The sequence below is a fragment of the Ips typographus genome, linkage group LG12 (genome assembly GCF_016097725.1).
Source record: "Ips typographus isolate SLU linkage group LG12, UJ_Ityp_2.0, whole genome shotgun sequence".
Taxonomy (NCBI): Eukaryota; Metazoa; Arthropoda; class Insecta; order Coleoptera; family Curculionidae; genus Ips; species Ips typographus.
In genome coordinates this window covers 972,668-998,907 of record NC_138433.1, presented here as the reverse complement: position 1 = coordinate 998,907, position 26,240 = coordinate 972,668, and the positions used below count along the sequence as shown (strand labels likewise).

The following is a 26,240-nucleotide window of genomic DNA, read 5'->3' as shown; positions in this document are numbered from 1 at the left end:
GGATTTAGAAACGGTTTCTTGCAGTATTTGGTATAAAACGTGTTTCTGAGATTTATGACAGTTATTTCGACAATTATCACGTGACGTCTAGCTAAAGAGTCGTCTGAAATCACGTGACAACTGTCAATAACGTCAAAACTGTCAAACCATGCTCTAAAGACTAAAGTTGCAAAAAGTCAGGGTTTAGAAACACACGTTTTCTTGCAAATTGCAATGCAGATTTTCTTGAAATTTTTGACAATGGTCACGTGACTGCCCAGCTAAATTATCCTTTAAAACCACGTGAAATGTGTCACTAATGTCAAAACTTAAAAACAAAACAATTGTAAAGGAAAAAATTAAAAATCTGTATTTTTGAAGTACACCACAGTTTTTATAACAAGAATTAAAATTTTTGACAACTACTATTAAAAGACACCCTGTATATAATAATGTAAAATGAACGAATTTGTTTTGATCTACCGTTTTTTGACTGATTATTCTACCGTCATTTGATATTTCGACTTGGCAACACTGCTCCATTCAACTAAACTCAGTAATCAAAGTTGATTTGATTTATCCACGGTCGGTTATTAATTACACGATAATAGGAAACCGCATGACCACTCTTATCTGCACAAAACAATGTTTGATGTTTTCATATCACCGAGGTTCCAGTAGGTTTCTGACCACGACTTTATCGCATCAATAACAGAAAAAAGCCAATTTTTACTCTCAATTTTGAACTCATTAAACGAACCAGATAATACGAGTTACCAAATTGGGAAAACGACCTCGCCTGAACCTCTTTAAAGTCGATAAGACTATCGATTTCGTAATTTTAGCTGAATAAGTTTATGCGTGATGGTATTTTTCACAATTATTGTTATTGTGTAAAACTTTTGTGTTCTTTTTCATTCAAAAAAGGTCGTAAATGGGGCACCGATTATACAGGGTGGTTCGGTTTCCATTGCGGAAACTTTAGAGAGAGCGAAAAGTAATACGAGTTTGCATTATAAACTGTATTCGAGAAAAGCTTCGTTAAAAAGAAATACAGGGGGTTACAGTTTTATATGTCTTTTTAGCTTTTGCTTTATGTATTGTTATCTTGTCATGCCCTACATCACTGGATAAAAAAAAACAAAAATGAAATTTTTATATACTTCCGCCATGGACACTGGACCACCCTGTATATGCAGATGAAAATCAAGACAGGAAGGTTAAATTAGGGCGCAATTTAGAATTTTTCGAGGGGTAATTTTTTGTGTACACCAAAATGCCTTTTTGCCTACAAAATACCTTGAAATGCTTCGTTATTGCTCAACATGCCTCATATTACCTTGAAATACCTCGAAATGCCTTTAATGTCTGTTTGAATAATATGAATTTAAAAAGACAATTTCAAGGGCTACAAATTGGTATATTGAACCACCCTGTAACTGTAAAAATAACAAAGTTATGGACTGTCACAGTAAAAACTGTCAAAATCAAACAACTCAGTTTTAACAGTAAATAACTCAATTATTTGACGTTTTAGGTAAAAACACACACACAGTAGTTTACACGGTGATTCAATAAATTTTTAACATCCTTCCATCCAAATCCAATCTTTCCTAGATAATCAATCAGTATACAGTATACAGGGTGTCCCAAATTTGAACAACAAACCGATTTTTGGAATCTACGTCAAATTCTAGGCCTACTTGATGTAAAATGTTTGTATCGATATTCAATTGTTTTTGCTCTAGCAGCCTACTTTGACCACCGTCCTCGAAAGCAGAAATTCCCAATTTGAGCGAAATTTTGGTGCACTTTTCCAGAAAATCGTCCATAACTCGCTTATTTGAAACACCCTGTATAAACACACCGGAAAACAAAAGAAAGCTAATGAACGGGGCTATCACATGACGTTAAGAGGGCGCGGCTAAGTTGCCTCGTTTAGCCGCTAGAGGGCGTCAAATTTGACTCTCGTTTTTTTGCAGTTTTTGCTCAATATCTCAGGAACGTTTCAGGTTAGAGGTCTGAAGTTTTTACCACAACATACACCTTGATGGGATCCAACTTTTACCTTCAATACACTTTTTTGGCACCATGCACTGTTTGACCTTGAAAAATTAAAAACTAGAATTGTCAAGAATTTTCAAAAGAAAATTTTTTATTTTCAAAATTAACCTCAACCGACTAAATACCTTCAAGTTAATAGTAAAAAACTAATTATTTTTGAATTTTCAGATCCAATTTTTCCAAATTTCCATAAATTGAATTAATAAAATTTAGACAGTTGCAAAAACTTAAATTGCAAAATACAGGTGACTTTCATTATGCAATTTTAGAGCTTGCAACACTGCAAAGTCCAGGTGACATCTGTCAAAAAAAAACAGTCACGTGACCTTCCGAAAATTAGCTAAAAAACGAGTTTTTGGTGAAATGACCCTTTTGCTGTAGGTAAACGAACTTATTCTAAAAATACTTGTGGCAATTAAACAGCCATTTGCATAGCTATCTTAGGATGGGGGTTATACCCGATTAATTCGAAATCATCAGTCTGAAAATCCTCAATATTCTCCACGATCCTCTTGATACGCAGTAGCGGAAACGGTCTAGGCTTTCTGGTTATTTGCTCTCTGAGGGCGTCCACGTGACTTAAATACACGTGACTATCTCCCATAGTATGGACAAACTCACCAGGCTGAAATTTACATGTATTACAAACGTTACAACACCAAAAATCAACATAATTACCTTTAAGTTGGTAATATGGGCAATCATACAGGTGAGTAAAGCATAACTGGCAATATTAAAAGGTACACCAAGACCCATGTCCGCGGATCTCTGGTATAACTGGCAGGAGAGTTCCCCATCAGCCACATAGAACTGCACTAAACAGTGACAAGGCGGTAAAGCCATTTGGGGGATATCAACAGGATTCCAAGCGCACATGATCATTCTACGATCGTTAGGTTTAGTTTTTATGGTGTTGATTACGTGGGTCAGTTGATCGATGCCCTTATTCGTATAATCCGCTCGCATTCCCTTGTACTCGGCTCCAAAATGCCTCCATTGGAACCCGTAAACTGGACCTAAGTCTCCCTCTTCCCGATCGTTTAAACCGACCGAATCCAGGAACTCTCGCGTGCTGTTCGCATCCCAAATACGTACGTTTTTGTCGCTTAACTCAAAAGCGTTGGTACTGCCCCTGATGAACCACAACAATTCTTCCACCACCGCCCTCCAGAAGACTCGTTTTGTGGTCAGTAGCGGGAAAACGTTGTCGCGTAAAGAGTAACGCATTTGGGCCCCAAACAGAGAGTAGGTGCCCACTCCGGTTCTATCCACCACTTTCACACCTTTGTCTAGGATTAGTTTGATGTGATTCAAGTACTGCAACTCTTCGTGCTGGTGGTTTTTACCACCATTTGTGATTGAATCACTGAAAGCTAAGCGGTGGATAGGTGATACATTAGTGGTAACATCACTTACCCATTCATTTTTTTTTAGTTTTTATTTGTTAAAACTACTACAACTTAATTAGTAAAATTTCCCGCCAATTTTTGCACTTTTTAGGTTAACTGTGTGGTTGACGTAGGACACTTGACAACAATTTAGTCCTACCTCCCCTATCTGACAGTTTGCTAATTAGGGTTAGGTTCAATTCTCTTCTAATAATTGTGAGGTTAGAAACTTTTGACAGTTACCAACTAGTGTTCTGTCATTAAAATGTTTTATTTTTTCTTTAAAATTTAAGGAAAAATACTTTGGTCCTGTAATCCCAGTTTGTTGATTTGAAACAAATTATGGAGGAAAAAGACATTGTACATGTGTATTTTGATTTTAGCTTTAATGGGGTGAAAGGTAAGAAGTAGTCTACTTGCCCCCATTTGGTTGGTAAACAGTTTCTTTTACAGGGGGTCGCGCGGTTTTTGAACTGGACCGAAAATTAGCTCCGATGGCGGTGGAGAATTTCCGGTGCTTGTGCACCGGTGAGAAAGGACTGGGCAAACAAGGAAAACCTTTACATTTCAAAGGCTCTAAAATACATAAAGGTAACAGTTACAAAAACATTTACTAGGATTTTGGGGTGGGACGGACAGCTTCCAACTCTTTTTTCCCTTCTTTTATGAGTTTTAACAGTTCTTTGCGCTCCAGCTTTCTTCTTTTTGGCCCTGGCACAAATTGGTCTGTTACAGGAGGTTTATTTTCCTTATTAATTGCTTCTACACCTCCTATCTCTGGGGTTTGTTTCCTTTCAGGGATGTTAACTACTGGTTTGTCAGGTTCTTTTTTTGGTTGTGGATTGAGCGGTGCTAAGGGTGGTTTAGGGGGTGTTTTAATTTTTTCGGGGTTTGAGGCAGGGCTAATCGAGTTTTTTGACTGCTTGACTTTCTCCTCTTTTGGTGGTTCAGTGGATTGGTTTTTCTTCTTTTTGTTGGCACGTTTTTGTTTGGAGCAACAGCAACCCTCATCACTGGAGGATTCCGAGTCACTGTTGCAAGAACATTTAGGTCTGCAAGGGTAGTTTTTGGTGGTTGAACAACAATAACACTTTTGATGGGATTTTTTGGGTTTTTTGCTGCTGCAGCAGCATTGCTTCGTCTCTGGTTTAGGGCAACAACAGTGTTTTGGTGATTGTTGTTTACAGCAACATCTAGCGCACTTTTGGAGCAAATCTTTGGAGCAATCTTGGCCTAAAGGTGGGCAGGTAATCCAGTTCATCATTTTCCGGCAATTGCTTTCGATTTGAGAAGGGGTGTCGTTGAATTCCACTTCCCATCCGCACGGTTTGCATTTACGGGAAGGAGTTTCGATTACGTAGGCCACCCCGAATTTACCTTTAACTTTCCGAGGGGGTTTTGCTTGGTTTTGGCAGCAGCAGGAGCACTGAACGTGGGATTCTGAGTCAAAGTGCTTGGACCAGCTTTCGCGCAGTTTGTTGAAGGGGGAGTCGTTGCAATCGCACATTTTACTGTAAATTTAAGCGTTTTGACACAATAATTAGCTTTTTTTAATTAATTGTCAATTGCCTATTAATTGTTTATTACACCAGTTTAACTAAAAAACGTTTTTAATCACACCACACATCCAGCAGGTAGAAAATTTCAAAATTTCACATAAAGTTAGACAAGGATGGCGACAAAGGTGACATGTGTCAGTTTGTCAAACGAACGCGTTAGTTGGTCACGTGACCATTTCACTAGAAAGACTAGGGGTTGTCTTGTGACTCAGTCCAATTATCGATCCTTCTGGTTTTTTCAGAAATTTTAATTTTTTTTTCAAAATTATTCTCAACTGCTTAAATACCTTCAGGTTAATAGTACAAAAATGACGTAAAGTGTCATTTGTCAAAATGTCATTTTGCAAGGGTGCCACGCCCTAAAGTGTCAAAATTGACATAATTTCAAGGCCATCTCCGAAACGGTGCCAGTTAGAGCAAAATGGACGTCAGATTTGTGTTCTCCAGGTTCGAATTAGTTTAAAAAAATCACTGAGGAAAATCCAAAATGGTCGCCGTTAGTATAGTAGGCCCAGAAAATCCCTAATTTAGATTAAGATTCCGTGCACTTTTCCAAAAAATCGTCCGTAATTCGCTTATTTGAAACACTCTGTATAAAACCACCGTATAACAAAAGAAAGCTAATGAACGGGGCTATCACGTGACGTTGAGCGGGCTCGGCTAAGTTGCCCCGTTTAGCCGCTAGAGGGCGTCAAAGTTGACTCTCGTTTTTTTCTTGCAGTTCTCCCAATGTGTATGGTACAGGGTGGCGACATAATTAATAACGATGGCAGCGGAGGCGATAGCATATACGGACCGTGTTTCGATCGGGAAAATAATAATTTGACAGTACCGTACCACCTTTAAAATTGCATTTCTTGCGGGGGGTCACAAAAATCGCTTGCATTGCAGCACACCGAAGCTGGATTGGTGGGTTTGGTTTGCGACCAGGTCAAACAGAAAAATTCGTCCCAATTTTACATTACCACCGATACTTGTCCGCATTTGGACGGCGAAAACACGATAATCGGCAAAGTGGTCAAAGGCTACAACACTATTTTGGACATGTCCAATTATCCGAGAGCGAATGATGTGCCATTAGTTGTGAGTAAACAAATTTTGACGTCACCTTGACGTAATTTGATCCAAGTTACCATTTACCCAACTGTCAAACTACGTCATTGTGACGTGCAAGTAAAACAAATTGACGTCACCGTGACGTAATTAAAACCAACTGTCAAACTAACGTCATTGTGACGTTTCAAGTAAAACAATTTCTGTCAACGTCACTGGGGGGGTGTGCGGTGTGGATTTTTAGAATTTTGAAATTTCAAATTGCGGCCAATTCAAACCGAACGAATCGTGGAACATGGAAGAGAATGACGGAACGTCTGACGTATATCCGGCGTGGCCAAACGATTGGGACGCAAAAATCAACAACGAAACCGTATTGGAAGCGTTGAAAAACATCAACCAATCAGGAAACGTATTTTTCCACAATCGGAACTATTCGGAGGCCGAACGAAAATACGCTAAAGCGTTACGGTAGGTTGACAGTTGACAAGATGACAGTTTTAATCACAGACAGTTTACTGAAAGATACATCGAATGGTACCGAACTGAAACGAACGCGTCCGGCGAGGTTTTTGCGGAAATAAAGTACAAGGCGTTGCTGAATATCAGCGCGGCCCGACTAAAGTGCAACAAAAATGCCGAGGCCGTTCAATCGTGCGAGGAAGTAAACGTTGCCAAGCCAAGTCTGTCAGTTGTCAAAAAAAAGTGACATTTTAAGGTGCTGAAAGCGAAGCCAAACAGCGGTAAAGCGTACTTCCGGAGGGCTTGCGCTAGATTAGCGTTGAAGGAATACGATCAGGCGCTCGAAGACCTGAAATTCGCCTACAAACTCCATCCAAACGATCCGGTTGTTCGAAACACGTTTGAAATGGTCAAGAAGAAGAAACAAGCTTATTTGGAGAAGGAAAAGGTGTTTTTTGAAAAAATGTTCAACAATTTTTAAATTCCATGTTATATTGTCTTGAATGTGTAGTTTATGTGACCAAATTGTTAAATATAATAAACTTCCCTTAAAACAAGTCAATATAATATCAAGTTCTCTACAAATAAATTAAAATAAATTACTAAAATTTCACCTTAGTGAGGTAGAAGTAAAAAAAGAGAGGTATATTGCAAGTCAATGCTCTTAGAGAGAGATAGAGGTTAAACCAATCGTTTGACACACTTGACACAAGTCATTGAAAGAGTATATCCATCTTTGTCTAGAGCATTGTTTTGCAATTTCTTTCTCTCTTCAGTCAATTAACTTTAGAATATCACCGAGTTTTTCCAAGTAAGCGTCCGGTACCAATTCTTTATCCTCCTTGGATCCGGAATTTTTCCATTCCACCGCTTGCTCCAATTTAGTCACTCCGCTCAGTACCAGAAGGGTTTGGAAACCGCACCGGGTACCCAACAGGATATCCGTATTGCATCTGAAATATGTCACGTTATTCAGCCGCATTTTCGACGCAAACAGCGTTGCCAAAACTACCCCGATTGGGGTAGATCTACCTTATTTCCAATAACTTGTCAACCGGCCAAGGAGACGGAGCTGAAATTGTGGGCAATGTTGCCAGGTCTACCGTTTTTGTAGTTACCGTTATTCTCTAAAACCACGTGATGTCTGTCACAATTGTCAAAATTTTACTAGAATTTGCAAGAAACACATTTTTCAAAACAAGACGATTTTCTGAGATTTAACAGTTTATTTTGACAATTGTCACGTGACCGTCTAGCTAAATAGCCTTCTGAAATCACGTGACAACTGTCACTAAAGTCAAAACTGTCAAACTATGCTCTAAAGTTGCAAAAACACGGTTTAGAAACGTTTTCTGCAGTATTTGGTATAAAACGTGTTTCTGAGATTTATGACAGTTATTTTGACAATTGTTACGTGACCGTTTAGCTAAATAATGTTCTACGATCACGGGACAACTGTCACTAACGTCAAAACTGTCAAACTATGCTCTAAAGTTGCTAAAATCAGGGTTTAGAAATGTATTCTGCAGTATTTGGTATAAAACTTGTTTTTGAGATTTATGACAGTTATTTTGACAATTGTCACGTGACAGTCTAGCTAAATAGTCTTCAAAATACAGGGTTTAGAAACGTTTTCTTGTAGTTTTTAATATAAAGAGTGTTTTTGCGATTTGATGATTTTGACAATGATCACGTGACTATTTAGCTAAATTATCCTTAAAAACCACGTGATCTAACGATTATTATTAAGAAAAATAAAAAATCTGTATTTTTAACAACTATTAAAAGACACCCTGTATAATAACATAAAACGAATGACTACTCTATTGTCATTAAATATTTTAACTTGGCAACACTGCCAATTAGAACAAACCGGAAATCAGCAAGAGCAACTAACTACCCGGGAAAAAGAAAGTACGTTTGGCAACGCTGCAATCACAAACCATTGGTTACGCTCACCGGACGTCAGCGGCTTAGAGGTTAAGTTGAGCGGTCCCATTTAGTTTGTTATGACTGCTTAAGTGCTTACTAAGCTTCCAAGCCGCTGACGTAAACGGACAAATTATTACCTGTCCCCAATCATTAAAGTCCTAGCAGGATCAACACCGTGCTCCTTAATCAAACAATCAGCGATATAAGAGTGGGGTTTTCCAATTACGATGGGTTCCCTTAAGGCACACGTTTCAATCGCCTTTACTATACAACCAGTACCGGGAACAACAATATCCCCACCCACCGGAAACCTTTCGTCCGTATTGGTGGCCAGGAAGAGACAGTTGGGGTTGTTCAGATAAGTGGCAGCCTTAATCATTTTGTTAAAGGAAAAGTGCTCGTCAAAACCCACTATTACTGCGCCAACGTCAGGATCGGGATGGAAAGTTTCTAGTGTTACAGTGACGCTGTTTTGCAAAACGTCAGGCTGTTTAAGAGTGTTTTTAGTGTTTTTTTTAAGTAAAATCAACCAACTTACCCCCACACCACTGTACTTTATTCCTGCCGCTTCCAGTTCTTGAGCAATTCCTCTGGATCCAACCAAGTAAACTTTTTTAGTGAAATTTTTGTGGCTTAAATAGCGTACCACTAAATAGGCTGTACTAATGATTTCATCCTAAAACATTCCTTTGGAATTTTTGGGCAGGAAACCACAAACAAATTACCCTGTCAACAATAAAGTTCATTCTTCGAGCTTTGCTCACCAATTCGTCTCTAATTTTCGTGGAATTGTTGGACACAAACATGATCCGTTTACCCAACTCTCTGAGCCGGTTCACCGCCTCCACCGAACCGGGTATCACCTCGTTTTCCAGCCACAGGACCCCATCACAATCGAACAGCACCGTATCAATTGAATCCAGGAATTTGTCGATTTCCTGTTTTGACAACGTCGCCAAATTGGTGAGCGAGGAGGCGAGAAACATTTTTATTTAGTGCACTAAAGGGTTACGGAAATATCGTTACGTAAACAACTAGAAAATTGAGTAAATTGGTGGAACCACTTTAAAAAAAAAAAAGATAAAAGCAACTTAACCTTACTTATTGATAAGGTTATCTGGGCTGGTTGCCTATAACGTTTGTGTAAGTACAGTTGCCTACTATTTAACGACATTTCTATTGGCATTCTGTCAAAATATCTTTATTAACTATTCCTGGATATTCAATTAAGCTGACACTCTTTAATTTTGCAGTAGGTAATGATTCTAAGCAGTTAAAGTGCATTTTTAGGTTCGTTTTACTACCAATACACTTGACACATGGTAGATTTATTTGTTAGTGTAACTATGGTTGCCTACCAGCCTAAAATGTATATAGCGAAATCGAAAGTAGTATGGAATGACGTCACTTTGAGAAACACTGTACATTGTTACGTCATCCTCTTTTGCCGTCATATTGGTGTAGTAGAATAGGAGACTTTTAAACTTGATTTTAGTACACAAAACACAGAAATGCAAAAGGGGTATCGGAAAATTACTTCATGCTTAAATGAGCATTTTCCTTGATAGGAAAAACAACTGTCAAACTTGTCATTCAAAATAATGATTTTTAAAAAAAAAATTCCGGTGTAAAAGCTTCTACTATATATGGTAATACAGGGTGATCAAAAGACAATTTCAAGGGCTACAAATTGGTATATTGAACCACCCTGTAACTGTCAAAATAACAGAGTTATGGGCTGTCACAGTAAAAACGTGTCAAAATCAAACAACAGTAAATAACTCAGTTATTCGACGTTTTAGGTAAAAACGCTATACAGGGTGGTCAAAAGAGAATTTCAAGGGCTACAATTTGGTATATTGAACCACCCTATAATTGTCAAATTAACCGAGTTATTGATAATACAATGAAGTAGTTTACAGGGTGATTCAATGAATCTTTAACATCCTTGTAACTTGTTTAATTTTCATTTTATAAAAAAAAATGCCAAATATGAATCTTTCCTAGATAATCCATCAGTATACAGGGTGTCCCAAATTTGAACAACAAACCGATTTTTGCTCTAGCAGCCTTTGACCACTTTGAAAGCAGAAATTCCCAATTTGAGCGAAATTTTGGTGCACTTTTCCAGAAAATCGTCTATAACTCGCTTATTTGAAACACCCTGTAAAAACACACCGTATAACAAAAGAAAGATAATGAACGGGGCTATCACGTGATGTTGAGCGGGCTCGGCTAAGTTGGCTCGTTTAGCCGCTAGAGGGCGTCAAAGGTGACTCTCCCTTTTTGCTCAATATCTCAGGAACGTTTCAAGTTAGAGGTCTGGTTTTTTAGCACAAATGCACCTTGATGGGATGCAACTTTAACTTCCATACACTTTTTTGGTACCACGCACCGTTTTACCTTGAAAATTAAAAAACCAGAATTGTCAAGAATTTTTACCTTCCCATTTTTTTTTTAGAATTTTTTTTTATTTCGTCCACAAAATCTAAAATAAAAAGTCCCGTTTTGCGATATGTTATATTTGACTCGTTTCCAATCTACTCTAGAGCAGTATTTTACGGTAAATCACAAAGTACCTCCATAACAATAATCGGTTTAATTACTTTATTGAATTAAAGTGTTATTATATATACAATAGTTAATAAAAACAAAGCTTCTCCATAAAATAATAGCGATAATAATCTACGAGGGCCTATTTAATTATCAACGAAATGGCGTCCGCGAACGCCACCTGGTGGCGTTCTCCCTAAAAACTCGAAAAACAGCGAATGAGATTTTTGTTTTTTTTTTCGTTTAATAAAATATCCTTTTCTTATCTATAAATCAATAATAATTTAATAATTAACACACTTTACACATGTTTTGTCTTACAAGCTACTTCTGCGTCGTGAATTAGTTCGGTGCAAGTTTTCACTACAATACGCGCGCGCAGCTTTTGAAACCGATTTCGGTTCAATTTAATTCAATTCGGCGCATTAAACCACCTTTAGAATGCACTTTATCAGCTAAATATACTAGAGATTTGTCACTCGTTTAATTTTTGTTTTTTTAATAATAATTCTCTAAAGCAAGAAGCTATAAAAGGTAATAATATAGTACCTAAGTCCTTTGTGGACGTTTTTTTCTCTTTTATTACCACAAGCTAAAAATTCGAAACGATTTTTGACCGCTCTAGTAAATATTACACCATAATTTTACCATTATAATTACTAATGCGTTATAGAGGTTGCAGGAAAAATCGGGTAGGCCGGGGATTATCTCTCTAGACGCGTGTGACGTCACGAGAGTGCCTAAACGAACTTTAACCACAACAATACAATTTTTTTTTTAGGTGCGTAAAAATTGTTAAGGAGGAGAAATTGCACATAATCACCAGTTTCTTCACAGGGTGGTTAAAAAAAAAGTGGGAATTTAGTACCCGAGTGAAATTAATAATTAAAACCACCACCCTGTGTAACACACGAAAAAATGAAATACTAAGTGGGGGGGGGGGAATAATTACTACAGTGTTACACGCTAAAATTTACCACCGTCATCGTCGAGTACAACAAATAACGACCTAAGTAGAGAAAGAGACACTATATACACTGAATTTGCTTTATTATACGCGAGGAGGCGCCCAAAACCCCTCCCAACCTGTCCAATCAAACAAAACCTACCGGCCAACTCTGTACAACACGCATTTCCTTTTGACAAATGACAAACAAAACAAACACACATCCTAGGCCACGGCCGACCCGGATGGATTGGGTAAAGCGGCGTTGCCGGCGGCGTCGGGTACGTCGGACGCGATTCCTCCCGCGACGTTGCCGTCCTGTCCGCCCTCGGCCTGATTCGACTGCAGCCCGCGCGGAATCAACACCCCGTTGAGTGAGGGCTGTATGCTCAGTTCGTGGTCGGTGAAATTGAAAAGGGGCGGCAATTCGTTGCCGTTGGGCAGTCGGGTGCCCGGTTCTCGTAAATCGTTGAAAAAGGGGTGGGCACACGCCTGCAGAGGACTGATGCGCGCCGAGGGCGTGTACTCTAGTAAACGGGCCACCAGTTCGATGGCTTCGGGGGGTGTCCGCGCTCGAAATACCTGACAATAACACAAAAACACTGCAATCCACTGTGTTTCTATAATTGGAGGTGATTTTTTTTTTTTTTTTTTTTGGGTTAGCCCAGTAAACCAACAAAAAAGCTGTTCGGTCGGTGACGGTTATTATTAGTTAGATGGGGACAAGACACTTTTCAGGACTACCTTGTCGTTTTTCTTGATGAATGTACTATTCCATACTCCACTCCCAGAGAAATCAATATTCTTAACCTCTCTACGTAAATCCAGCATCAGAAATGCTTTAAAATGATATATTTGCACCAAAAATCGTCCAAAATTCAGTTCAAATAGAGCAAATACCATCACAATGGCTAGGCAACACTTTATTGTTTTGCGTAACTGTGGTTGCCTAGAGCTCGAATCAGATGAGAAAAGGCCACCGCATCATCAATGACGCAGTTTTTAAAACTATTTCTTTCTCCTTCTACAGTTGCCGTCGCATTAGATATAATCAGAGGCGTCCTATTAAAATATTCCCGAAAATATATTGTTAAGCGGTCAAAAAGCCACTTGGCAACGTAGTACGGTTTTTACTTGGACACAATTAAAACAGATGCGGCAGCGGCCAGGTACATTTGGACCTTTTTATATGCTTTTACTAGCCGGCACTCTAAACGGTGTTGCCAAGTTTAAAAAAATGTAGTGGCGGACAGGGAGACTTAGGGGGTTAGGTTAGGTTCCGTTTTAGTCTGGTGTTTTGGTTGTATTGTTGATGGTCGCAGTTGAAGTTCACATAGTGTTATGAATAAAAAACGTTATTTTGTCAAAATGTCTTTCAAAAAGGTTGGAAAGAAAGGTGTTATCATATACAGCCAAGGCCGTGAAATCGTCAGTAACGTCTTACAATTTATGAAGAAAGAAGCAGAAGGAGTTTCCATTCCTTTGAAAAACTTGTTGTCTTTTATTTTCTTTATTAAAAACGACGAAAATGTTTCATTTTACTGATAAAATAATAGCACGCCACTGACTGGCTGCAACAACTTGGAAAGTAACGAGAGCAGCAATATTTAAAGCGAGACGTACAGAGATCGTGACATCATCGTTTGATGACGCCTGTGGCCTTTTCTTAGCTGATTCGAGCGATACCAAGCAGCACATATAGTAAAAACCAAAACAGAATAGAATGACGTCACAATGTACCAACTCATTAATGCTTTTTTTACAGTGAACTTTATCGTAATACAATGCCCGCATTCGTTTTCACGCTTCATGGAGCGAACAGAGCTTTTTTGACGTCACGATGACGTAATTTGACAGTTGCTTAAATTATAGTTTTGCTAAATTACGTCATCGTGACGTCAAAAACGCTCTACTCGCTCCATGGGACTTGAAAACCAATAATTAGTTTTAAAGTTTTACACCGCTTTTCTCCCTGACTGTACTAAATTTTTTAGTGTTTTTTTAGGTTATTAAATAGGAAATTTAATGAGGATTCCAAAAATGTTCTTAAAACAATAATTTTCTCACTCCAAGTGGGTTTTACACGCGATTTTGTCCCTGACTGTCTCTACAAACTGTGTTTTTGGCAGTTTAAACTTTGACACCAGTTTTCTCTTTGACTGTACCTAATTTTGTATTTTTTTTTTAGGTTATTGAATAGGAAATTTAATGAGGATTCCAAAAATGTTCTTAAATCAGTAATTTTCTCACACCAAGTGGGTTTTATATGCGATTTTGTCCCTGACTGTCTCTACAAACTGTGTTTTTGACAGTTGAAACTTTGACACCACTTTTCTCCCTGACTGTACCTAATTTTGTAGCACTTTTTTCGGTTATTGAATAGGAAATTTAATCAGGATTCCAAAAATGTGCTTAAAACAGCGATTTTCTCACTTCAAATGGGTTTTACACGCAATTTTGTCCCTGACTGTCTCTACCAACTGTGTTTTTGAGAGTTTAAATTTTGACACCATTTTTCTCCCTGACTGTACTAAATTTTGAAGTACTTTTTTTAGGTTATTGAATAGGAAATTTAATGAGGATTCCAAAAATGTGCTTAAAACAGTCATTTTCTCATTCCAAGTGGGTTTTATACGCGATTTTGTCCCTGACTGTCTCTACAAACTGTGTTCTTGACAGTACAAACTTTGACACCACTTTTCTCCCCGACTGTACTAAATTTTCTTACTCCGAGTGTTTGGCTGAATAATTATCCTCTGAAACCACGCGACATCTGTCACTAATGTCAAAATTGGCCTAGAATCTGCAAAAGTCACAGTTTTGGAAACGAGACGTGTCGAACCAATGAAAATCTGTATTTTTGAAGCATCGTTTTTGTTGAATAAATATTCAGACTTGGCAACACTGTTTTTCGAGCCAGTTTTGACGAAAGCAAAACACAAGCTTCACAAATGACAGACTTTCTGTGTTTGGTCCATCAAAGGACCAATCAGTCATTTCAGATTGTTTCAGTGACAGTTGTTCGTTTGACAGAACTAGGCAGTAGTGCTCTATTATGACGTCAGAAAACGAAAGAAAAATACAAAGTAGTCCGTTATCCTCATGTCATTTGTCATGCAAATAATTCACGGGAGGGGGGGGGGGGAAAGAGTGATCGCAATCGAAGGAACAAAAGCGCGCATATTGACAACTCACGTGAAACACGATAAAACGGACGCACTTACTCGGATGCGTTGATGAGCGGTCGATGTGCGCGGCATTGACATTCTAGTCAACATCAGCTGAAAATTTAGAGGTGAACGGATAAAAGAGAGCGGAAAAATTATTTAAAAATACCGGGCCGGACCTTTTTTGTTAGTTAGCTTCGATCGATCAAAATTATTCCGAATGTAGTATACGTACTTGCTGCCACGGATGCGACTTGATCTGCGGAAACTTAAATTCAGTGTAGTTCGGATTCATTTCCTTGATTTGGTCCTTGGTGGGCGTGCCCAATACTTTGATGATCTCGACCAGTTGATCGACGCCCGAATCGCCCGGGAAAATCGGTTGGCCGAGCAACAGTTCGGCCAAAACGCATCCGGCCGACCACACGTCGATTTTGGTCGTGTAATCGATCGCTCCGAAAATTAGTTCGGGAGCTCTGCAAAGCAAATTATTAGAATTTCTAGGAAATTTCGCATTTTTTATTGATTTAGCCACAAACACAGGCCATTTGACAGCTTATGTCAGTTTTTTGTTGCAGGGGTTTCAGTCAAGGATTGCTTGATTTTGTTGACGGCGAACGAATCCTGACGTCACAGTAAAGTCTGGGGCGCACAATCCCAACTCGATGGTGACGTCAAAATCGTCACCTACTCGATGAGGGCAACATTGCGCTTATGGGATTAGGCACCGCCTACTATACTAGAAAGCCTAGAAGGTGCTTGTCAAAAATTCCAATATGGCGGGAATAGTGATGACAGTTTGTATTGTGGAAATTGAGTTTTTTGAGGATTAGATGAATTTTTACGGTTTAAAATCAAAACTTGGGGTTATTTGTGTAAGTTATTTTTGTTTGGTGCCGTTCGTAAGTTTTTCAAGCCGCATTGTAACAGCAATTCAGGAAAAAGCCCAACCGTGTCAGTTTTTTACGGGATCTAACTCAACAGTGGTTAAACACTTTGAAGTGGGATGATTTTACTCCAACACTATACTCAATGGTAGGTACGAGTGCTTTCTAGTACAGTAAACTTATTAGGTACTTGTTACATGCACAGATATGTGAGTTACGTTCTAAAGCATCCTTCAATGTGAGAGCAACAAAAATAATTTTGAATGAATGTTCTTGGTCATAACATAAGAACAATTTACCAGTTTTGCTTACCTAGTTTCAAAGATTTACAGATTTTCTTACATTTAACAGTGTTTAAACTAGTTTGCTGTGTGTTGTACTTTCCAGGACAAATGTTCTAACCAATTTGTTTAGGCTGGACTTGATTGTGTAGAAAAATCTCTATCTATACATATCTAGATCAGGAATGAACTTTTTTTTTTGATTTTTCACTCACAACTTGCAATCAACTACACGAAACAATAAAAAAAAAACATATTTCTTACTACATCTGCATATGTTCGTGTATAAAACGAAAACCGCTAACGCCGCCATTAAAAGTGACATTTTAGGCTTTCTAGTATAGAGGGCGGTGGATTAAGCAATCCTTCACTGTTTACCATCCTTGGATTTAAGTAGTTTTTGCCAAAAAAAGCTTTTCAAATATTCTCGAAGCACTCAACAGATTTCAAGACAGTCTGGAAGCTTCTAGAGTAGTATAACAGCTTCCAGAAGTGTCCAGAACCGTCTACAAGGTTTCAAATGGCTTTTGAAAGCAGTCCAGAACCTTCAAGGCTCTTTAAACAGTCCAAATCCTCCTCAAGTAGTCAAAAAAGGTTTCAGAACACTACAGAAACTCCAAAATGCTTCTAAAGCTGTCGAAAACAAGAGGAGAAGGTTTTGGAAGCTTCTAGATATTCTAGAAAATTTTAGAAACAGCTGGAATATATTGGAAGGTTTTGAATGCTTTTCAAAGCCCTGAGAAGTTCTGGAAGCTCCTAAAACCTTCCAGAATATGCTGGAAAAGTATCTGGAAGCTTTTAAATAATCTAGAAAATTTTAGAAACAGCTGAAATGTACTGGAAAGAGTTCTGAATGCTTTTCAAAGCCTTCAGCAGTTCTGGAAGCTTCTAAAAACTTCCAGAATATGCTGGAGAGTATCTGGAAGCTTTTAAATATTTTAGAAACAGCTGGAATGTACTGGAAAAAATTCTGGAAGGTTCTGTATGCTTTTCAAAGCCTTCAGAAGTTCTGAAAGTTCCTAAAAACTTCCAGAATATGCTGGAAAGTATCTGGAAGCTTTTAAATCATCTAGAAAGTTTTAGAAACCGCTGAAATGTACTGGAAATGATTCTGGAAGGTTCTGAATGCTTTTTAAAGCTTCCAGCAGTTCTAAAAGCTCGTAAAAACTTCCAGAATATGCTGGAAAGTTTCTGTAAGCTTTTAAATATTCCAGAAAATTTTAGAGACAGCTGATGTACTGGAAGGAGCTCTGAATGCTTTTCAAAGCCTTCAGCAGTTCTGTAAACTCCTAAAAACTTCCAGAATATGCTGGAAAGTTTCTGTAAGCTTCTGAAAGCTGTCAAATCATCTAGAAAATTTTAGAAACAGCTGAAACGTACTGGAAAGAATTCTCAAAGGTTCTGAACGCTTACTACAATGACAACTTATCAAAAAAATTGTATATCCCCCTTAAAATGTAAAAAAGTGTCAAAGTGCCATTGCAAATTGTTTGACAAAGTTGTCAAAAACACAACAACAAAAAACACGTTTATCGACCTAAAATGTCAAAAAAGTGTCAACAGACAGTTTGACAGTTGTCAAAGATTCAATAAGATAAAAAAGGAATCAAAAGTGTTGCCAAACTGACGGATTATCCAAAATTAGTAATGAATTTTTTGCATTGTTGCCATGTTGACGTTTTCCTCCAGTTTACTTTCAACAGTCGAGAAGCTCTAAAATATTTCGAGGCAGTCTAAAAGTTTCTAGAACCGACTACAAGTGTCTTAAAAGCAGTCCAGAACTTTCAATGCTCCTAAAGTAGTCCGGAAAGACTTCAAAACATTACAGAAACTCAAAAATGCTTCTAAAGCAGTTGGAAGTCTTTCAAAACAGTCTAGAAGTTTCCAAAAGCTTTTAGGACACTCTAAATGATGCCAAATTCTCTTCAACTAGTCTAGAAGCTCCCATAAGATATGAATACAGTCTAGAAGCTTCCAAAAAAATTCTAGAACCGTTCAAGTATTTCCAAATGCCTCTAAAGCATTCCAGAACCTTCAATATGTTTCTAAAGTAGTCTAGAAAGACTTCAAAACATTACAGAAACTCCAAAATGCTTCTAAAACAGTCGCAAGTCTTTCAAAACCGTCTAGAAGCTTCCAAAAAGCTTTTAGAACACTCTAAAAGATGCCAAATGCTCTGCAACTAGTCTAGAAGCTCCCAAAAGACGTCAACACAGTCTAGAAGCTTCCAAAAAAATTCAAGAACCGTTCAAGTATTTCCAAATGCCTCTAAGACATTCCAGAACCTTAAATGCTCCTAAAGTAGTCTAGAAAGACTTCAAAACAATACAGAAACTTCAAAATGCTTCTAAAACAGTCGGAAGTCTTTCAAAACCGTCTAGAAGCTCCCAAAATGCCTCTAAGGCATTCCAGAACCTTCAATACGCTCCTAAAGTAGTTTAAAAGCTTCAAGAACTTGAACCCAAGAAAAGTAAAAAAATTTCGCATCTCTGAAGGAGTTTTGTGATTTTTCAAAGCTTTTTATGATATTTTGCGTTTTTCGCGATTTTAGTCGAAAATGGCGAACCATCACTAACCGATAGTATCGACTGCAAATGTAGGAAACGTTGGGTTCGCCCTTGACCAGATGTTTGGCGCTGCCGAAATCGCACAGCTTGAGCACGCCAGTGTCCGGATCGAGGAGCAGATTTTGCGGCTTGATGTCCCTGTGACAGATGCCCATCGAGTGGATGTACGCCAATGATCGAAACAGCTGGTACATGTACAACTAGAACGACCGGAAAAAAAAAACGATTAAAACCTGAAAAACGACCCTAAACAACCTCACCTTAATAAAACTAATAGGTATAGTTTGTTTGGATTTGCTATAGTGTCTGGCCACCTTGTACACCGTTTCGGGTATGTATTCCAAAACCAAATTCAGGTACACCTCATCCTTCTAACCATAAGAAAACAAAAACAAATAGGTATACTGAACTGTACAGGGTGCTGCATTTTCGATGGTTTTACGGGGTACAGAGAAAACGGTAATAGATAGAAAAAAAGTAGCATTCGTGTCCCGATCTCTTTTTCCGAGCTGAGATGACTGGCGAAGAGTGGGCTGCGCAAACTTCTTTTGTTTCAAAGATACGGGGGGTTTTTGAAAATTGGTCATTTTGGAACATCCTCTATATTTCATTTGCTATTAAAGTTATCAAAAAAGGAAAAACGGTTTCCGGTAGAAGTTTTGACGTAGAATCCAATGGCGTAGTCAGTTTTTTTCTATTACGTTTAGTTTCTGACATATGACACTAAGTTATATTTTTTTAAATGGAACACCCTATATATTTTTAGTTCATTTAATTCTGTTTATTTTTACCTTTTCAACGGTGTATTACAACATATAAGTTTGTAGAGGTTAATCTTGTTATTTTAAAAAAAGGACCTTTGCTAAGCTAAAAAAAGGCCAATATCTAAAATACCAAACAAAATCGGAAATCATATAAGCTAACACATCAGAAAATTAAATATTTTTAATAAATCTTATTAAAAATCTAAGTTACAAACAGTTCTATCGTCACTTTAATAAGAAAAGTGGCCATTTCTATTTTCTTCTATTTTTAAGGTAGAAGTTAAAAAAACTGTTTATAAACGACATGTAACATGTTAATATGAATATAGCCAAATTTGGTTTCGACTGTGGGTATTTTTATACATATTATTTAGCACTTTTTTATTAAGAAAACGCTTTTTTTCTAATTACGAAGATTAACGTTTACAAACTTATATGTTTTAATACACTGTTGAAATAGTAAAAATCAACAGAATTAAATGACCTAAAAATATATAGGGTGTTCCATTAAAAAAAATATAACTTAGTGTCATATGTCAGAAACTAAACGTAATAGAAAAAAACTGACTACGCCATTGGATTCTACGTCAAAACTTCTACCGGAAACCGTTTTTCCTTTTTTGATAACTTTAATAGCAAATGAAATACAGAGGAGGTTCCAAAATGACCAATTTTCAAAAAACCCCCGTATCTTTGAAACAAAAGAAGTTTGCGCAGCCCACTCTTCGCCAGTCATCTCAGCTCAGAAAATGAGATCGAAACACGTATGCTACTTTTTTTCTATCTATTACCGTTTTCTCTGTACCCCGTAAAACCATCGAAAATGCAGCACCCTGTACAAGAAAATTAACAGTACAAAGAGAGGAAGCAATTACAAATCAAAGTGACGGGAAAATGTACCAATTTTACCGGTAAATTTATGGGTCTAAATGACATCGGCTTGACAGATATCATTTTTCTGTTATGGCTGTCATTTGTTTCGTTAAAAAAGTCATTATTTTTGGTCAATATTGTCAAAATAACAAATTTCAGCTTTTTGTCCCATTTCATATCATGTTTTTGTTCATGTTTGTAATTTACTAGTAATTTCCTGTAAATTTGTCAAAATAACGGTCATAATTCTCGGAAACACGTCTTGTTTCGAAAACTGTGTTAAACTGGCTGATTTTGACATCGGGAACGTATATCACGTGGTTTTCGGTGGATACGTTAGCTAGGCAGTCACGTGACGACTGTCATAAATCTCAGAAATCCATTTTGTATAGAATAATGCAAGAAAACTTTTGAGGACAATTTTGACGTTAGTGACAGTTGTCGCGTGATTCCAGAAGACTATTTAGCTAGACGGTCACGTGACAATTGTCAAAATAACTGTCATAAGTCTCAGAAACACGTTTTGCTTCGAAAACTGTGTTAAACCGTAATTCTTGCAAATTCTAGGCAATTTTTGACAGTTTCGACGTTTAGTCGCAGATATCATGTGATTTTTGGAAAATAATTTAACTAGATAGTTACATGACCACTGTCAAATACTACAAAGTTTGGTACAGTCAGGGAGAAAAGTGGTGTCCAAATTTGAACTGCCAGAAATACCGTTTTAAAGGACAGTCATGGACAAAATTGCCTGTAAAACCCACTTGGAGTGAGAAAATTACAGGTTTAAGCACATTTTTGGAATCCTCATGAAATTGCCTATCCAATAACCTAAAAAACACTACAAACTTTGGTACAGTCAAGGAGAAAAGCTGCGTCAAAGTTTGAACTGCCAGAGAGACAGTTAAGGACAGTCAGGGACAAAATCGCATGTAAAACCCACTTGGAGTAAGAAAATGACAGGTTTAAGCACATTTTTGAAATCCTCATTAAATTTCCTATCCAGTAACCTAAGAAACACTATAAAGTTTGGTACAGTCAGGGAAAAAAGCAGTGTCAAAGTTTGAACTGCCAGAGAGACAGTTAAGGACAGTCAGGGACAAAATCGCATGTAAAACCCACTTGGAGTAAGAAAATGACAGGTTTAAGCACATTTTTGAAATCCTCATTAAATTTCCTATCCAGTAACCTAAGAAACACTATAAAGTTTGGTACAGTCAGGGAAAAAAAGCAGTGTCAAAGTTTGAATTGCCATAAAGACAGTTTTAAAGGACAGTCATGGACAAAATCGCCTGTAAAACCCACTTGGAATGAAAAAATGACAGTTTTAAGCACATTTTTGGAATCCTCATTAAATTTCCTCTCCAATAAATAGAAAAACACTACAAAGTTTGGTACAGTCAGGGCGAAAAGCTGCGTCAAAGTTTGAACTGCCAGAGAGACAGTTTTAAAGGACAGTCAGGGACAAAATCGCATGTAAAACCCACTTGGAGTAAAAAAATGACAGGTTTAAGCACATTTTTGAAATCCTCATTAAATTTCCTATACACTAACCTAAGAAACACTGCAAAATTTGGTACAGTCAGGGAAAAAAGTGGTGCAAAAATTTGAATTACCATAAATGCAGTTTTAAAGGACAGTCAGGGACAAAATTGCCTGTAAAACCCACTTGGAGTAAGAAAATGACAGTTTTAAGCACATTTTTGGAATCCTCATTAAATTTCCTATCTAGTAACCCAAAAAAACACTACAAAGTTTGGTACAGTCAGGGAGAAAAGCGACGTCAAAGTTTGAACTGCCAGAAAGACAGTTTTAAAGGACAGTCATGGACAAAATCGCCTGTAAAACCCACTTGGAGTAAGAAAATGACAGTTTTAAGAACATTTTTGAAATCCTCATTAAATCTCCTATCCAGTAACCTCAAAAACACTACAAAGTTTGGTACAGTCAGGGAGAAAAGCGGCGTCAAAGTTTGAACTGCCAGAAAGACAGATTTAAAGGACAGTCATGGACAAAATCGCCTGTAAAACTCACTTGGACTAAGAAAATGGCAGTTTTAAGCACATTTTTGGAATCCTTATTAAATTTCCTATCCACTAACCTAAAAACACTACAAAATTTAAACTGCCAGAAAGACAGATTTAAAGGACAGTCGCTTATAAAACCCACTTCAAGTAAGAAAATTACTGTTTTAAACACATTTCTAGAATCATCATTAAATTTCCTATCCAATAACTTGAAAAACACTACGAAAATTGGTACAGTCAAGGAGAAAAGCTTTTAAATTGTGAATTGCCAGAAACACAGTATTTGTAAATTACCAGTAATTAAAGTAAAATATTTACTTTACCGGTAGTTTACCCATTACTATTTTTATCCTTGTCAAGATTATTGATTTGTCATAGTTTCTCTCTCTCTAAAGTAAACAGCTTACCTTATCCCCACTTGAATAGAAAAAGTATTTAAGTTTAACTATATTACAATGTTCTAGTTTTCTCATAATCTGCAGTTCTCGGTTCTGAAAAGCAAAAATTACACCAAACTGACTAAAAAAAAAAAAGTAAAAAGTTTGCACCTTAAATCGCTTATCTTGTAGTACTTTTTTGATTGCAACTAATTCACTGGTCTCGCAGAGTTTCGCCTGGTAGACCACGCCGAAACTGCCATTTCCAATCACCTTGGTGTCTGTGTAGCTGACTTCTTGAGGCCGATCCGGTCCTTGGCCGGGCGTGGCCACCACCGTGGTTACTTTGCTGCCGTCCTTGCCTGAACGGTCACCGAAAAAGGGGAAAACAGAAAAATTAGTTGGCGTTTGTTCTGGAACCGCGTGGTCGCAACACAAACAAGCAGACCTGGACACAACAACCCTAGCAACTTGGAATAAACATTTCGCAGTAAAACTACTCCAATTAAATAAATCCTGGGCGCCATTAATACAAACTACGCAGATTCGTCAACAACCTCGAATTGACTAAGGTTTTATCAAGTTTGCGTGAGAAAAATTGATTTAATTCGCAGTATCCGTGACCGAATAATAACCTACAACTAGGAAGGAGTCTGCTGATGCTTTATCTGAACAAATTAGTACTGAAACGACAAAAAGCTGCATTCAAGGTTTCCCTTGAAGCACAAAAAACTACCTGGCTTCACCTTGGCCGTGGATATGTACTTATCCACAGAATCATCGTCCAGAGTTTCTCTAGGTGCTTTACTACGTCTTTCTCTTACAGCTTGGCCAGCCATTAAAGTGGATTTAGTCAAACTCAAGACAGACGTCAATGTCTGTGTTATTGGTTAAGTACTGTAATTTAGGCATTATCTCACCTTTGTTAATAGTGTTTTGGCAACAACAGGAAAACACACTTAAACTGCATTTTGGTAAGGTCACTTTGGTTTGGTAAGGCACTACTAACACACCATACTTTCGAGGAAACCGGATAACTCTATTAGCATAAGGTAAGTCAGGGTTGTTTGCCACTTTGCCCAAAAATCCTAAATCTGAGCTAGTGATTGCCATTCGTGAGGTAAAGGATTACTCTAACTGCTCAGTCTTCAATTACACTATTAGGAAAACCTTGTCATTTATAATGTTGGAAAACGGTAATCTTATGGAATTACCAAATACATTGTTTGAAACTTGTGTAAATTTAGATTAGTATTGTTTGTGCTACTGTGACACTTTTTACACAAAAAACAAACGTACTTACATACTAAAAAGGTGTTTTGTGGCCAATTGTTAAACTGCATTGTGAAATGTTGTCTAATACTACTGGAATTACCTAAAAATCTTGGGATTAGTATTGAAACAGAGTAATAAAGCAAAAAATTCTGGGGTAGTTAAAAGTTAGGTTACAATACAACACTTGACAGCAGTGACAGCTTGACACTTTGCAATGTTGCCACATTTAAAATGGTTGACCATGTTGCCATTGCACGTTACATTTTTCAGTTTACAGTTTTACTCACTTTCAGTTTATGTTATTTATTCTGTGTGTTATAATAGTGGAGACTTTTTCTGTAATACCTCTGAAGAGCGCTCTGCGACCTAATTTATACAATAAAAAAAAAAAACACTGCTGTCACGTGACATTACAGGAAACACGCACCGGCGGGGGGTTGTCAGTTCTGCAAAATCACAAAATGGCCTCCACCTAACCTAACCTAAATAATGCACTCCAAGAAAATTGTTTACAACAAATTCAAATCAGATTAAATGATATTGATTTTATTTGATCACCTTATAAACATAGCTACAAAGGGGCCAGAAATAAATGTGTGATTATTAATAAGGTTATGTTAATGAGTACACACTTAAGAAAATCAATAGCAGCAACAGTGAGGCAAATCCCTAAAAGGTAAATATTTTACATTTTAAGTCTACATGAAGTTAAAGCTGCACATGTAGACAATGTAAAACATTTACTAATATACTATAATTTGAATTGAAATGTTATTATGTTAACTCCATTTAAAGTCAGACAAGGACATATTCCTTTGTTAATAGGAGAATACTTATGATGAATTACAATTAAAATGACTTTATATTTAAAGCTACCTAATAAATCACAAGTCCCTTGTAAAGTAGTTTGAATTTACCCTTAAACATTTGAGTATACAGTAGAATATAAAAAGATGTGACTCCCACAAATTCCTCTACAATCAAGTGAAAGTGCAATCAGATGAACACCTTAATTTAGATCAGTAAATGCAGTTGCCTATAACAACAGGGTCCACATCTCCTGATTAATCTTTAAATTGCCATATGACTAAAATCAAGGTCATTTTAGTATTTTACCTGTGTTAAGTACAGATTGCTTGTTGTGAGTATTAATGACCCAAAGTGTAATTAACTTGGTTTATAGAATATGCCAGGCCAAAAATAGTTATGAAGAGAGCATTGCTCTAATGGTGATCAATTGGGAGTGGCCTAGTTAAAAATTAGAGCACAAAATATTGGTTTTTCTCCCCTGAACAATAAAAGTATTAAAATCAAAAAAAATAGCCTAGAAACACCTCACTTAAGGTTCTCACTGTGTGCAACCACCAAAAAAGTCAGAAATTTAGCTAAAACTGGAGGAACTTTGTCAGGGGGGTTGAATCTGCAGTGCAGTGTTGGAGGAGACCTAAAATTACAAGCGAAATTTCAAGGGAGACCGCAAACACACACGTAAAAGGGGCAAAATGGGGCGTCGCGGACCTAAAGCCGTCAACGTGACACATACAAAAAAATCGAGTTGGCTGCCCTAGAATAAAACTGCATGAATTTTTTGACAGGAGCCGCCATGTTGGTGCGCACAGGCCAGGAGAGAGATAACCCAAGACGTAACTTATGAAGGGTACTTACTGCTGATTTTCATGCCTCCCAGGGGGGGATTTAACGGTTGCTTGTTGCCCTCGGCAAAGGAAGTTGTTCTTGGTCGCCCGCTCATTCTTCCTAATCACTAAGGTCTTCCAAAGGCCATACACCTATCACATTTCCCTTTGCGCCGCTATCGTTTTGGTGTTTCAGGGGCCGCTCAAAACTAACTCGATCGACGTGGGCACACTCTTCACAAAGAATTCAGGAAAATTAGACCCGAACACTTCATTTCCACACTAATTTCAAGTTTTTTTTTAAACCATTTTTCACTTTAGATCAGGCTTCACCTTTAATTTTTCGATGCTAGATCTGCTTTAGACATTGACCCGTTCGGCCCTGATCGGGACCAATCACGTTGCGCATAGCCCCACGAGCCTATCCGAAAGCCGGATTCGATACTACATCC

At 37.6% G+C, this 26,240-nt stretch overlaps 5 protein-coding genes across 12 annotated transcripts; 1 reads left to right on the top strand and 4 right to left on the bottom strand.

Moving 5' to 3' along the window:
- Positions 1–2,106: 2,106 nt before the first annotated feature.
- Ts (Thymidylate synthase) lies at positions 2,107–3,611 on the bottom strand. Its single transcript, XM_081990978.1, has 3 exons — positions 3,460–3,611; positions 2,722–3,409; positions 2,107–2,668 (listed from the first exon to the last, which is right to left on the bottom strand). The coding sequence occupies exons 1-3, from the start codon at positions 3,465–3,467 to the stop codon at positions 2,459–2,461; spliced, it is 906 nt and encodes a 301-aa protein (XP_081847104.1). The 5' UTR covers positions 3,468–3,611; the 3' UTR covers positions 2,107–2,458.
- Positions 3,612–3,663: 52 nt separating this feature from the next.
- Positions 3,664–7,062, top strand: Cyp40 (Cyclophilin 40). The gene is made up of 7 exons (XM_081990975.1): positions 3,664–3,831; positions 3,885–4,022; positions 5,712–5,818; positions 5,882–6,073; positions 6,288–6,514; positions 6,569–6,707; positions 6,762–7,062. Exons 1-7 carry the CDS (start codon positions 3,774–3,776, stop codon positions 6,984–6,986), a joined length of 1,086 nt encoding a protein of 361 aa, XP_081847101.1. The 5' UTR covers positions 3,664–3,773; the 3' UTR covers positions 6,987–7,062.
- On the bottom strand, positions 3,978–4,970 carry LOC145736478 (uncharacterized). Its single transcript, XM_081990933.1, has one exon. The coding sequence runs from the start codon at positions 4,936–4,938 to the stop codon at positions 4,045–4,047; it is 894 nt and encodes a 297-aa protein (XP_081847059.1). The 5' UTR covers positions 4,939–4,970; the 3' UTR covers positions 3,978–4,044.
- LOC145736517 (glycerol-3-phosphate phosphatase) lies at positions 6,978–9,540 on the bottom strand. The gene is made up of 4 exons (XM_081990977.1): positions 9,163–9,540; positions 8,976–9,113; positions 8,575–8,924; positions 6,978–7,458 (listed from the first exon to the last, which is right to left on the bottom strand). Exons 1-4 carry the CDS (start codon positions 9,421–9,423, stop codon positions 7,278–7,280), a joined length of 930 nt encoding a protein of 309 aa, XP_081847103.1. The 5' UTR covers positions 9,424–9,540; the 3' UTR covers positions 6,978–7,277.
- A 1,489-nt stretch (positions 9,541–11,029) lies between these two features.
- On the bottom strand, positions 11,030–26,178 carry LOC145736513 (protein kinase shaggy-like). 8 transcript variants are annotated; one of them, XM_081990964.1, is made up of 8 exons: positions 25,820–26,178; positions 23,051–23,253; positions 22,910–22,993; positions 19,099–19,209; positions 18,848–19,038; positions 15,339–15,579; positions 15,161–15,217; positions 11,030–12,518 (listed from the first exon to the last, which is right to left on the bottom strand). In XM_081990964.1, the coding sequence occupies exons 1-8, from the start codon at positions 25,902–25,904 to the stop codon at positions 12,162–12,164; spliced, it is 1,329 nt and encodes a 442-aa protein (XP_081847090.1). In that variant the 5' UTR covers positions 25,905–26,178; the 3' UTR covers positions 11,030–12,161. The 8 variants fall into 8 exon arrangements, with proteins under 8 accessions (XP_081847090.1, XP_081847091.1, XP_081847093.1 ...); XM_081990965.1 differs by having other exon boundaries at positions 23,051–23,241; XM_081990967.1 differs by lacking the exon at positions 25,820–26,178 and adding an exon at positions 24,183–24,201 and having other exon boundaries at positions 23,051–23,241.
- Between the last annotated feature and the right edge of the window lie 62 nt (positions 26,179–26,240).

Bases quoted from the DNA above. Each gene is read 5' to 3' on its own strand.
- LOC145736478 (XM_081990933.1), bottom strand. From the start codon at position 4,938: ATGTGCGATTGCAACGACTCCCCCTTCAACAAACTGCGCGAAAGCTGG.
- Cyp40 (XM_081990975.1), top strand. From the start codon at position 3,774: ATGGAGGAAAAAGACATTGTACATGTGTATTTTGATTTTAGCTTTAAT. The intron at 5,819-5,881 runs GTACCGTACCAC...CTTGCATTGCAG, and splicing joins GGGAAAATAATAATTTGACA to CACACCGAAGCTGGATTGGT. The intron at 6,074-6,287 runs GTGAGTAAACAA...GTGGATTTTTAG, and splicing joins CGAATGATGTGCCATTAGTT to AATTTTGAAATTTCAAATTG.
- LOC145736517 (XM_081990977.1), bottom strand. From the start codon at position 9,423: ATGTTTCTCGCCTCCTCGCTCACCAATTTGGCGACGTTGTCAAAACAG. The intron at 9,114-9,162 runs GTAATTTGTTTG...GGAATGTTTTAG, and splicing joins TGAACTTTATTGTTGACAGG to GATGAAATCATTAGTACAGC. The intron at 8,925-8,975 runs GTAAGTTGGTTG...ACTCTTAAACAG, and splicing joins TAAAGTACAGTGGTGTGGGG to CCTGACGTTTTGCAAAACAG.
- Ts (XM_081990978.1), bottom strand. The intron at 2,669-2,721 runs GTAATTATGTTG...TGTAAATTTCAG, and splicing joins CCCATATTACCAACTTAAAG to CCTGGTGAGTTTGTCCATAC.
- LOC145736513 (XM_081990961.1), bottom strand. From the start codon at position 23,992: ATGGCAATCACTAGCTCAGATTTAGGATTTTTGGGCAAAGTGGCAAAC. The intron at 22,994-23,050 runs GTGCAAACTTTT...TTTGCTTTTCAG, and splicing joins TACAAGATAAGCGATTTAAG to AACCGAGAACTGCAGATTAT. The intron at 19,039-19,098 runs GTGAGGTTGTTT...CGGTCGTTCTAG, and splicing joins TACCTATTAGTTTTATTAAG to TTGTACATGTACCAGCTGTT.